This window comes from Halyomorpha halys, unplaced genomic scaffold (genome assembly GCF_000696795.3).
Source record: "Halyomorpha halys isolate HHAL.00 unplaced genomic scaffold, Hhal_1.1 Scaffold684.1, whole genome shotgun sequence".
In the NCBI taxonomy this organism is placed as follows: Eukaryota; Metazoa; Arthropoda; class Insecta; order Hemiptera; family Pentatomidae; genus Halyomorpha; species Halyomorpha halys.
This window is the reverse complement of record NW_027109538.1, coordinates 533,117-547,120: the sequence shown is the minus strand read 5'-3', so window position 1 is coordinate 547,120 and position 14,004 is coordinate 533,117. Positions and strand designations below refer to the sequence as shown.

The following is a 14,004-nucleotide window of genomic DNA, read 5'->3' as shown; positions in this document are numbered from 1 at the left end:
TACAAAAGACTGATCTACATGACTATTATAAGGCCTATCTGGACATACGGAGTTGAGCTTTGGGGCTCCACTAAACCATCAAATTCTTCCCGAATCCAATCCTTGCAGTCCAAAATCCTTAATGCTCCTTATTTTGTCACAAATCAAGTCATCCATCAGGACCTCAATGTTCCATATGTTTCCGATTTGGCTAGAACCAGATACCATTCCTTCCACAATAAACTTCTCAACCACCCAAATTCACTTGTTTCTAACCTGGCTTCTCTCCTTCATTACCTAATAATCCACCTACGCGTCTGAAAAAAAGATGGCCTCGAGATCTTCTCCTCTAGAAATGTTATTGGAGTTCTATCAGTGGGTATATTCTCCACATGTTTGTATCATGTCACTATGTCGCCTTCAGCAAATTTACTTGTTGTATATATTTGTATACAGTTGTAAATGATAATAAATAAATTATTAACTTAAACAAATTTGGTTTCATTCGACTTTTCCGTGCTCAAATGTCACAACCTGAAAGATCATGGCTTGCCGGCTCCCCTTAGTTTTGATCCTGGATACGCCTTTCCTGCTCACTATTATTTTAAATACAATTAAAAGTTTTGATTAATAAATAATATTGGAGTAATTCCGAACATAAAAAAAAATATCTTTTCTATTTTTTCTCTTTTTAGTCGACACCAGAAGAAATTGAAACAGCCTTAACTTCTGCCATTGATGTTGGTTATAGACACATTGATACTGCATTTGTTTATCGAAATGAATCAGCTATTGGAGCAGCATTAAAGAAATTGTTTGACAGTGGAAAAATAACCCGAGAAGAACTATTCATCGTTACAAAGGTAGTGAAGAGTTCTGGAATTTAATAGTTTACATGCTTTTATTTTTCATGTTTTAGAGGAACTGAATGTTGGTTTAAATTTGTTCTGAGAAAATTAATATATATTAATTTTGTGGCCAATGTGGCTATCATCAGGACAATGTTAAATATAAATTTAAACCTCACATTCAAATTTAAAAACATTTTGCAGACTATTTTGCCCAGATGATTAATTACAAGTCAAATTACCCTATTTTGCCACAATTTCATTAATCTTTAAAAGTTTTAGTTTTCGATCAACATACACTATCAACTATCATATGAACAGAATAGTATCACAAACTGGCAGAATAGCCTAAAAAACATTTTTAAATTTGGATGTGATGCGTAAATTTAAATTTGAGGATGGCCTAAACGTTGAACTGTTGATATAATAAAGGGTGTTGAGACTTAACAAGGATTCGATTTGATTAATACCAGCCTCGAAAAATTGAAAATATTATACCGAGTGTTTCAGGGTTAAATGGCCAAACTTTAAATATGAACTAAGGACCTCAAAGCAAGAAAAATATTCTTTCTGAAAGTATGTCCACAAATACAATGTTTAGGAGATATTCACACTTAAATATTTTCATTGTTATGAATTATTTACGTTATGTGAAATGAATAATAATTTATTTGTTATAACTACTTTATTAATTAAATGTAAACATTAACATTCATTTTAAATGTATTATTTCAATTTCTTGAGACAGGTAATTATTTATTAAATAAATCAAAAATTGTATAAATATAAACAGTAACAGTAAAACAGTAAAATTGTAAAAATAAAAACAGTCCCGAACTGTTGAAATAAAAAGTGTTAGGACTAATAAGGATACATTTTTTGATTTATTTAATAATTAACATTCATATTAAATGTCATTCAAAATGAAGGTATGTCCGCAAACGGTTTGTTTAGGAGGTGGAATTGATACAATACAAATATGGCCTTTTATCCCTAACAGTATATAAACTATTGGCAACATAAGGATTAATACTATTTGGGATTAACATTGTGAACTGTCAATAACATTTATCAATTTGTAAGAGGCTTTCGCAGAGTACTCATCATTATGCCTTCAATTTATTATTAATGGTAAATATGCCGATATGGTGTTTGTATACGGTTTTTGCAATACATAATGCTAATACTACCCGTCGTGAATATGCTAGGCGATTTCCGAATAGAACATTACTAAACAAGTATATCTTTAGCTTTTCGTTTCGCCGCCTTAGAGAAACTGGAATATTTGCTATGATACCACGTGCTGATGGTATTTCGCCCCTTTACGAAATGAAGAAAAGAGTCCGACCATATTACCATATTTTGATGATAATCCATCTAGCAGTATATATTCACCTAAAGATTTTCATTTTTATGAATTATTTACGTTATATGAAATAAATGAAACCTATTTATTTGTTCTAACTACTGTAATAATTAAATGAAAACAATAAGATTCTTATTAAATTTTGTTCAAAGTGAAGTTATGTCCGCAAACGAATTGTTTAGGAGATTTACTTCTTCCTTAACAGTGGGTACAAAATTTATTACCGGATGATTTTCGGCAAAGAAGACATTTTTTCAGATTGGTACTTATCAAGTTATGTATAATCCACAATTTTCAGGAAACATTCTCTGAACAGGTAAAACTACCTTCACGAGAAGAGTTATCTTCAATCAGAAAAATAATCCCCTGTGGTCTCAGGAAAATCCCCATGCAATTCATGTGCATCATTTTCTGCACGTTTCAGTGCAATGTGTGGTTGTGGATAATAGACAATATTTTAATAGACCCACATTTCTTTCCGCCTCGATTCATGCGGGCACATTTCTGGAATTTCTTAGTAATGATTACTAGGGATAGGATTTTTATGTTTTCACATACTTTTTACCTGACCATGATATCTGCGATTCCCTACTAACTAAAGATGTTTCAAGACATTTATGGCCAAAATAAGCCATTTCTATTTCACATATTTTTAAATATTTGACCTTTTTTACATATTTTGTTGTAAATCACATATTTTCAGAAATATTTGTTATTTTTAACATATCTCTAGGTATTTTGTCCTGAATCACGTATTTCCTTAAATTATCTGTTCCATTGTAAATACATTTTTCGCAGCAACTACGTAAAATGCAAGAGAACAAACGAAACTTAAAAGTGAAATTTATGATTTATCATAAATAGCGCGTAAAATTCTATATCTTCATCTTTGAACACAAATTAACAGCAGTGGCAATAATAAATTTTCACACAGAATTCATCGAGAATTTCTCAGAATCAATTAAAAAGAGCAAGCATTTTCCTAGAATTTGTTTGCTTACTCCTCAATCCATTTCTCTGTTTTCCCCCTTCCCATGGTCCCTTCTCATCTCTTAGTCTTGTTTCACTCCCCAGTCAGCATTTAGACTTTTTCGAGTTAAATTGTTTTTTATTGTCTATTAACATTATTTAAGCATGCCTCGAATTAAGTCAAAGTCAAAGGTATTTTTCTGAAGTTTTTTTTTTCTTTTTAATAAGGATTATTCTTTATTTCTATTTATAATTTGTTCATAATTCATTCTGAGTAATTATTAATCGATCAGTTTAATTAAAATTACTAATTAATATCTTGTTATTGAACAGCTATGTTTTCTCATGTTTTGTACATATTTTAACATAATTTCTTTAAAATATTATTCATATAATATATAATAAATACATATTTATGTAACTTTTTTAAGTTATAAAATTACTAATTAATTAGTAATTTATATTGTTGAATAATACAAAATTTATAAATACATATTTTTTTAAATATTCGACAATTTATTACCACACATTTATGTACATAAAAATCCTTTCCGCAATGATTACCATATTCCATATTGAACATATTCCACTACAACTGAGAAGAGCTCCATGACAATGGGTAAATATTAATTATTCCAATCAATGGATTGGTCGAGCAAGAACAGTGGCTTGGCATGCACGCTCTCGAGACCTGACACCACTGGATTTTTTGTTTGGGGTGACATTAAACAAAAAGTCTATGCAAGGTCAATCATCTTAATTACTTGCGAAGAAGGACAATTGAATCTTGTGAAACAATAACACATAGGTATCGTTCTGCCACAGCTGTTGTTGAAGAAATATTCCGAACCTGTAACAATGCTCATCGAAACCAGGTTTAGAAAGAGTAAAAAAAAATTTACAAATATCGATTCGCTTACCATTTCTAAAATTCTTGCGATTTTTTAAAGTTATCGATCTAATTAAATCGAAGGGAGAAAATTTAACTGAAAGAAAAGAAAGACCAAATGAATAATTTTTTTTTGTTGACTTAAGCAATAGGCCATTTTATTTGGCTTAAGATTGTTTCTATCTTTATACAACTGCAAAAAAATGTAGGCATGTGTGAAAATGCACATATTTCTATTAATGATATATGATATATGCTAAGTCTATAATAAAGAAATTATATTGTCATGCCATACAGTAACAAAAAAATGTTTTCTTACCCAATTAAAAATACAAATTTTAAACACAGATGAGAAAATAAGATTAATAAAAATAGAAAGATTGTTTTTAAAATTGGAAGAAGATAGTTAACAGTATGAAGTAGATAGTAGGAAGATAGTCCGGGTGTCTTCCTACAATTATTTAAAATTGTTTGGTAACTTATCTATTCCGAATTGGAGTTTTTGACGTAACACGTTTTGGGGTCATCTAAGTCGAAATATCCAAGTTTCGTAAAATGTGAGTGAAAACCTAATTCAAAAACGATAAGTATCAACTAAAACGATATATTTATGGCGTAAATACCTGTGGTGTGACAGAAACGTTTCGATAACATCGGCCGGTAGAATCGATTCTTCACATTAAAATAAAAATGATTAAACTCAGTCAATCAATGTACACTCTTGTGTTTCTTAAATATTAGTTAGATCTTGTCCGCATTGAAATAGTGGTACCTTGAACAACATTTAATATGAATTTAATGTTTAATTAATAAAGTAGTTAGAACAAATAAATAGGTTTTATTTATTTCATATAAACTAAATATATAAATGAAAATCTTTAGGTGGAATATCTCCTAAACAAAGCGTTTGCGGACATACCTTCAGAGGAAATTTTTTTCTTGTTTTGAGGTCCTTAACTTATATTTTCAGTTTGGCCACTAAACTCTGAAACACCCTGTACATAAAATTAATATTTTTTGCAGTTACCAGGTCATGGAAATAGACGTGAAGATGTCGAATCTTTTCTGAAAAAATCTCTGGAAGCATTGCAGCTTGATTATGTGGATTTATATTTGATCCACAGCCCCGTAGGACTTCAGAATAAAGGTTTCGATCAAACTTTCCCAACGGATGAGAAAGGAGAAATATTACTGGACATGAATACCAATCATGTGGAGCTATGGAAAGTAGGTTTAAAAATATATTGTAGAAATGTCTGTTACATAATACATGATTTATTTTTCAAATTTGATTAAATGTTTGTAATTACATAATAAAACATGAAAAATATTTACTTATAATGTTAATAATTAATAATTAATAAAAAAAAAAACAGCTAAAGATTTTAAATCTATACCGCTACAACCGATGAAGGGTCAGAGATGAAGTGCTTTGTAAGGAAGTACTGATACTAGACGAACGGTCGTGCAAGGAGGTGATTTAGTAAGAATCACTTGCGGCTGCCAGATTTTGACCCAATAAGGATACCCACTTTATAAGCTTGGGTGGACCCAGAAGTGTCTCCTGTATTCAGCCATTGGAGATACTGTGTTTATAATTCTCAGATCTAAAATATAGCTTTGAAGAAAACAAGGTTTAAATATTAACTAAATATGAGAATTTATTTTAAATTATATACTCTACCTCAGTGCGAGTTCCAGACAATGAGTACACAATGACACTTAACATTACAAATCTACTTAAATCATACTTAGAGCAAACTAATCAATCTTCCTTAAGACTCTTCTTAGACAAAGATTGGTGAGGACCTCCTGCTTTCAGGACACGTCCACTCTCCCGCCATTCACTCTTCCTTTGTCTAGTTACCCACCTTCTATAATCTATCGAAACATCGATTGTAGCACAACGGTTTTGACTTACTTTCAGTGATTACCGATGTAGATTATTTCTTGGTTTCTCTTCTTTTCATTTATCTTAAATTTACTGTGAATAAAATCGTGTCAGACAAATAAAAAAAATTGAAAATATGTTAATCTGCTCAAAATGGTAACGATTTCTACCGACTTCAGAATGGTACCGCCATCTTGACTACTTTGAACAATGTTGTGTACTCAGTTACTTCTAAATGATGAAATTGGTTAATTTAAAATCCATGATAAAGTCGACTAGTTTTCTTTTTGATAGATATACATAGAAGCAACTAAACCAAAACTATTTATATATAAAAATAACTATTTATCAGAATATTAGTAATAGTAGTAATCCATAAATAGTAGTAAACCATTATTAAACAAAGATTTATACTAAAAATACGTAACTAACGAGGAAACAATCAATAATAAAATAAAAATTTACTACAAAATTAAATAAACTAACATGTCCTATACAAAATGAAAAAAAAAAATTAAAATAAAAATAATATGATCATAATAAATAATAACATATCTAAAAACAGTTTTTCTTTCCTATAAAATATTTAAAATTTTAAAAGTATTGATTATGGAGACAAACAACTACATGTAATAAAATTCGAAGTTAAAAATAAAACAGAGTGAGAATTATACCATAGCAAATATAAAATAATATTCAACTGGTATAAGTCTGAACAAGTTAAAATAATTTTACATACTGTTTTTGATAACACCAGACATGCCTTGCTAATTTAATAATACAAATAAAAGAACGACCTGAAGTTATAAATAAGACACCTTAATACAGTTGGCGTTGTTGCTTAAAGGCGTAAAACCCTCTGGTCATCAACGCCTATGGCATGGTAAAAGTAAAAAAAAATAATAATAAATATAAAAAAATAAAATAAATAAATAAACATGGAAGAGGAGTTATAATTTATAAAGAAGGCGATGTACTTTTAAAAATTCAAACACTAATGTAATTTTAGCTTCCTCATCTGTGAGAGCTTCTGATCAATTTGGAGTCTGTCCTATCGTGTTTATTATTATAGTGAGTACATTCTTCAAAAATATGTATAATCACAAGAATGGACTGACAATATTTGCACGTTGGAGGTGGCAGTTTTCTGATCAGGTGAGGAGAGTATGACCTATTCTCAACCGGGTTTGAGCAACTTCCTCCCTGCGGCTGTTGCGGTAGGATGTTGACCATGGTTTTACGGATAGTTTTATTTCTTTTAATTTACTCGAAGAGCTTTCATCCCACTTGGCCTGCCATTTTTCTAATATTTGTAATTTAAGGGGTGTACTGAGTTATGATGGGGTACCCCCCCATGGCGCCCCCCATGACCCCCCCATGGCGCCCTCGGCCAGGGAGCGTGAGTGCCTCTCTGGCAGCTTTGTCGGGTTGGCATATCTCAACCATAATGAAACAATCGGCCGAGAAGCGAACCATGTCTTCTATTCTATGAGAATTACATTACTCAGACATATCTGATTCCTTCTCTGTCCAAGGACAAAAATAGAAGTACCCCCTCCCAAAATTAATAATTTTAAAATATAACTTACCACATCTAATGATTTTCAAAATAGACATAGAAATTAAGAAGTAGTTGCAATATTATTAAAAAAAATTATCATTGAATTAAATTTAAAATTAATAACATTGATAAATGCATCAGAAATGACTTTTAGGGCATGGAAGCACAAGTTGATGCTGGGAGGGCTAAAAGCATCGGCTTATCCAACTTTAACCAAAAACAAATCAAAAGAATTCTCGATAACTGTCGTATTCCACCTGCAAACCTTCAAGTGGAATTACATATCTACCTGCAACAGAAAGAGTTGGTGTCTTTCTGCAAAGAGAATGGTGTGACTGTATGCGCCTATGCTCCTATCGGCTCTCCAGGGCGAAAGGCAGAAAGAGAGAAAAGAGGAGAGTCTACTGAAGGGTGAAAAATTACTATTAATATGTATTTTTAACATATAGTTAGATTATTAAATAAGTCAAGTTATTATTTCTGTTTAAATTTTAATTAATTAGTTTTTATATATGATTGTTTGAGAGTGGTTTAGGTTATTATCAATTTACGCAATTTTGATCCTTTTTTTCTCGCAACTTTTATTCTTTAAAATTCTCCAACGTTTCGGCCATCAGGCCATTCTCAAGGATAAAACCTACAAAATTTTTTTTTGTTTTTAAATAATAATTACATTATTTCCTTCAACTACACACTGATTTCTTTGGCCATACCTTCAACATTGATGTTATTGCTTTTTAAAAAACCCAAAATTGCAGGCTAATTGCCCTTGTCACATCTTTAAAATAAATTAATCATTTAAATAATATCATAATCACTTCATAAAATTTTGTTTTTAAATAGATTTCTTACTTACATAATTTTTTTGTAATAAATTGATATACTAGATTTAAAATGAGATCCTAACCTGTTGAAGGTAGGTTCTGTTTTTAAGTTGTAAATATAAATGAAAGAAGGGAAAGTGTTTTGTAAAAAAGTTTTGATTAATTTATCTTAAAGATGTGACAAGAGCAATTAGCCTGCAATTTTGGGTTTTTTGTGACATCAATATTGAAGTATGACCAAAGAAATCAGTGTGTAGCTAAAGGAAATAATGTAATTGTTATATAAAAACAAAAAAAAATTGTTGTAGGTTGTATCCTTGAGAATGGGCTGATGGCCGAAACGGTGGAGAATTTTAAAGAATAAAAGTTGAGAGGAAAAAAAAAGGATCAAAATTGTGTAAATTGATTTAAATTTTAAGTTTTCAACATCTATTAGCAAAATTTGGAATGGTTTTAGAATATTCAACATTCCATAGAATAGTTCTGTTATCACTAATTCTACCATAATCCATAATAATAACACTTAAATGAATCTATGTAAAGAAACATGGAATAATTAATAATTAAATCTGTTAAGGATGGTTAATTCCTATATTTTTATATTTTATTTTAAAATAAAACATATTTTTATATTTTATTTTAAAATAAAACATACCCATTTAGGCTTAACATTCTTTATTAATTCATTTTACATATTCAACGTTTTGGCCATCCTAGTCATTATCGAGGACAATTTTAATCAATGAATCCTATTAATCTCTAAAAAGTTGTTGTCTATTCTTCCCATGTCTTAATAGTCATTTAACCTAATTATTAATTAATTTATACAATTATTGTTATATTATTGATGTGTAGATAGTTGACCATAGATTAATAATTGGAGAAGATGGTCGGGGGCTGCGGTAAACAAAAAGAACATAAATGAACAATAAATTATTTATTAATGCCCACGTTTTGACCTGAGTTTCAGGTCTTCATCAAGGCGTTTAGCAGGAGATCCTAGCTAAATTTAAACTTAGTTTATTTATGTTCTTTTTGCTGACTGTACCTCTCCCCCCTCCCCAATCATCTTCTCCAATTGTTATGTTATTACTTTCAACTATTTCAACAACAAATTATTTTAATTTTCGTTGATGATTTAGTTTAAAATAGTACAATAAATATGTCAAGTCGTAGATTTATACATTCCTAGTTAAATTTATAAAGTATCTCGATATTTAACGATATTTTACGGTTTTTTTGGAAAGTACCTTATACCACTAACTGATAATGATAAATTTTCTTTTTATTATAGAAAATCGCTATTTAGTCTCTAAATTCACATTAATTTTTTTTTCGATGCTGTTTTGGCATATACATACATACATATTGACATAAATATATGCTATGTTTATCTACTTTCTAGGATTATTATTTCATTTTTTTATTTTTCTTTTTTATCTAAGCAATTGTCTATTATGAGTTATATTCCTTATTGCTCTTGTGCACTATCTAATTAAAAAAATAATACTACAACGACTCCATAAAAGTTGTTTATCCAACTGCCAAAAGGCGTCAAGACTAGAAACATTCGGTTAAAGCTGGTTGAAATGCAACCAAAATTGTTATTAAATCTAGATAATAAATTATCTTTTTGAAAAGACTTTGATGTAAGTATAATGCAAGATACACATTGTACACTAGTTCATTAGAGGTTATATTTATTTTGAAAGATTACTTAAAGTAAAAAAACGTAGTGATTTTTCCTTTCAGTCGGAAATATGTCTTATATTAATTAGTACAAGAGCCCAAGAGGAAAAAAAAGCAGTTGTTTCACCCCACTTTTTTATTACTTTTATGAATAGTATGTATAATTACAAGTCAAAATTAACGAGCCTGCCAAGTATAGGTAGGGGGAATAAAAAATGGCGGGAGTTTCAAAACGATAAAAAAAACTATTTTTTCATTCGGAGGTCTATATCTTTAAAACTAACAACAACAATAGAAAATCTAAGGGAACATCATTTTAAGTAGAGTGAATTTTCTAAAATATAAGCCCTAATAGAGCTAATTACGTAATAGTTATTGAACCCGAGATATAGCATTTTAAAAAAGCAACATTTCATAAAAATGCTGTAAAGAACGTACTGAAATATCAGTAGTTAGTGAATTTATTTTGAAAAATGTATATCTCAAAAAAATATTTGACGTACAGATGTCTGTTAGCACTCAAATTAAAGCTAGTTTGAGCTATAAAGTAGTTTATGACATTTATTTTCGTAGGAGTAGTAGTTTTCATGAAATTTACTAAAATCAATTGATTTATAGTTATTCGGAAAATTTTCATTTGCCAAATTTATATTCATATGTGAATATCATAAAAACTACTACCCCTACGAAGTTAAGTGTCATAAATTACTTTGTATCAAGTTCAATTTCCTTTATTTTTAGTGCTGGCAGACATTTGTGCATCTTATGGGTCTAGAGATATATTTATTCACACATCAAACATTTTATACGAACAACTTGAAATTAAATGTTTGTGAATTTATTTTGTCAAATACCATAAAAACTACTACTTCAACTAAGATAAACTATTTTATTATAGTAAATTTAATAAGTATTAATTTGAGTGCTAACAGACAACTGTACATTCTATGGTTTTTGATAATTTTTTTATAAATCAAACTTAGTGTCCAAACACTCTAAATCAATTTATTTTAGGAAATATCATGAAAACTACAACTGCTATGAAGGTAAAGGTCGTAAACTACTTTATAGTACATTAAACTAGCTTTAATTTGAGTGCTAATAGATATCTATAAGTCACATAGTTCCGGAGATATAGATTTCTCAAAATAAATTAACTAACTACTAATCTTTCAGTACATTTTTAAGAAATGTTACTTTTTAAAAAGCTATACCTCGACAGTTATAGTAACAGTGCTACTTGGACGTAAATAGCTCTTTTAGGGCTAATATTTCAGTAAATTTACTCTTATTTAAATAATGTTCTTTTAGATTTTTTAGTGTTGTTGGTAGTTTTTAAGATATAGAGCTCCGAATGAAAAATCAATTTTTTTCAAGATTTTGAAACAGCCTCCATTTTTTATTCTCCTTACATATACTTGGCAGACTCATCAGTTTTGACTAGTAATTATACATAGTTTTCATTAAAGTAATAAAAAATTTGGGTGAACTAACTGCCTTTTTTTCTTCCCGGCTCTTGTAGTATATGTTTGATACAAAATAATAGTATCGTCGCCATAAAATTCCCCTGCAGATAAGTAATAATAAGCTCTGTGTTCTTATTGTTTAACACACAACTATAAACAAGGACAGGATTAGGAAAAATGTTTGAAAACCGAGCATCAGCAATACATATCGTATTTTTAGAAAATAAACTGCAATTAAGAAAATGTACACAGATGTTTTGATATTTTTAAACTCTGCAGAATGGAAATCTGGGTTTGTTGCAAAATATTTCCCTAACATAAAAGCATCGATCTAAGCAAATTTGTATTTTCTGCTTTCATGAAACCTTATTCCATGATTTTTGAAGCAAAAAAACGTTATAATTTTAAACGTTATTAATAAAACAGCTAAAAAGGGTGAATAACAAAATCAATGTTGTTTGTTTATGCCTAAATGACATCGCATTTGAAACTATTATGGCGGCTAGCGTTTTCATTTCTGTTAAAACACATATTTTAAATCTGTTGTTTAAACTATCTTTTTTTTTTTTTTTTTATTGATATTTACAACTGTATAAAAAAAAAATACAAGTAAATTTGATCATAATGACATAATGATATGATACAGGATGTAGAGATACTACCCAGTAGTAGAACTCTAAAAACAGTTTACAATATGAGGTCACGAGGCCATCTTCTTTTCAGGCGCCTCGGAGGATTCCCAGTAATGGAAGAGGAAGCAAGGTTAAAAACTAGTGGGTTTGGGTGGTTAGGGAGTTTATTATGGAAGGAATAATATCGGGTTCGGGCTAGATCAGTTACATTAGGAACATTTAGATCTTTATGGATGGTTTTATTAATAACAAAATAAGGAGTATTGAGGATTTTACGAAGGATTTTGGATTGTAAAGATTGGATACGAGAGGAATTCGAAGGTTTAGTGGAGCCCCGAAGCTCAACTCCGTATGTCCAGATGGGCCTTATTATTGTCATGTAGATCAGTCTTTGTAATGAATTGGAAGTTTAGACCGTTTGTCTAGTAAATGCTGTAATAGTCGGAATCTGCGTGCAGTTTCCTGTCTCTTCAGTCTTGTGTGAGGATTCCAGGTTAGTCGTTTGTCAAGATGTAGTCCAAGACAACGAATCTATTCTGCAGGGGTAAGAGCCACATTATTAAAGTATACTGTAGGGCAGTCGGCAGGTTTACGACGAAGAGTAAATGTGATTTGTTGGGATTTATTTTTATCCTCCAATTTTGACACCATTCTTCGAGGATTGTGATATGGGACTGGAGAGTTTGGGATGCTATCAAAGGGTTATTACTAACTGTGAGCACACATGTGTCATCAGCATACGTGGTAAGGATAGTGTTAGGAGTTGTTGGGATGTCAGCTGTATAGACGGTGTAGAGAATGGAACCGAGAATACTACCTTGAGGAACACCAACGGATTGAAAATAGAGGGATGAATAGGAACCATTATGGTTTACTTGAAATAATCTATAGTAAGAAAGGAACGGATGATGAGAAGATATAAAATATGTTAAATTAAAAAATATATGATCGATTGGGTTTCTGAATTGTCCGACAATCATATTAACATTATTTAATTTTTTTTCTATATTGACAAGTACTCTTTTGTGGGAAGATGCACCGTGTGGTGGTTAAAATAGGTACAGAAATTGTAGAAAAAATTATTTGTTCATTTCTTGAGTAAAATTACTAATAAATAAACATTTATTTTCTGCTGTTCAATCTTTCTTGACCAAGATCTTACAATAAATAACAAACAGTTAATTAATAATCTTCCAAAAGTGTCTTAAATTAAATTTATTTTTTCATAAATAGCATGGTATATTATATTTAATCATGACAAATAAATGTTTATAGACTTGTATTTCCTTTGGAAGATCCTGTAATCAAAGAAATTGCAGAGAAGTATGAAAAGCAACCTTCTCAAGTCCTCCTGAGGTACATGATCGAATATGGAGTAGCTGTTATTCCTAAAAGCACTAATCCGGGAAGGATTAAACAAAATTTTGATGTAAGTAACCTTATAGACACAACTAAAAATTTTATTTTCATCTAATGATATCATTAACATGAATTTTTTTTCTGTTAAAAGGTATTCGATTTTGAATTGACAAAAGAAGAATTCGAAAAGATAAATGCTTTAGACCGTGGAGAAGCCGGAAGAACGTTTGTTGGCCGCGGGGGTCGTGCCAAGTTCATGGCAAGGCATCCTGAATATGCTTTTTCTTCACGAACCTAGGCAATTACTTTTATTTAGAAAAATCTTTTAATATTGCTTATGCTATATTCTATTTATGTTCATAAAAATTAAAATTCGTTACTTTTTAATCAATTGTTCTTCATGTACCTTTTATTTCCTTTAAAATTGTTATGAAACTACCCCATGAATACCGTTTATATCAGATAAATGAAATGAAAATAGCCTTTTATTTATGAAATTAAATTAAATCATTATAAAATATAATATAAACA

General features: G+C 30.0%; 1 protein-coding gene across 1 annotated transcript in view; it reads left to right on the top strand.

The window, feature by feature from the left end:
- The window catches only part of LOC106685349 (1,5-anhydro-D-fructose reductase), a 21,133-nt gene extending 7,273 nt beyond the window's left edge, over positions 1–13,860 (top strand). Inside the window, exons 2-6 of the mRNA XM_014427953.3 lie at positions 675–842; positions 5,075–5,278; positions 7,658–7,914; positions 13,390–13,543; positions 13,625–13,860. Of these exons, the coding sequence (XP_014283439.1) occupies positions 675–842; positions 5,075–5,278; positions 7,658–7,914; positions 13,390–13,543; positions 13,625–13,771 (930 nt within the window). The 3' untranslated portion in view covers positions 13,772–13,860. The remainder of the gene's footprint in view (positions 1–674; positions 843–5,074; positions 5,279–7,657; positions 7,915–13,389; positions 13,544–13,624) is intronic.
- The last annotated feature ends 144 nt before the right edge of the window (positions 13,861–14,004 follow it).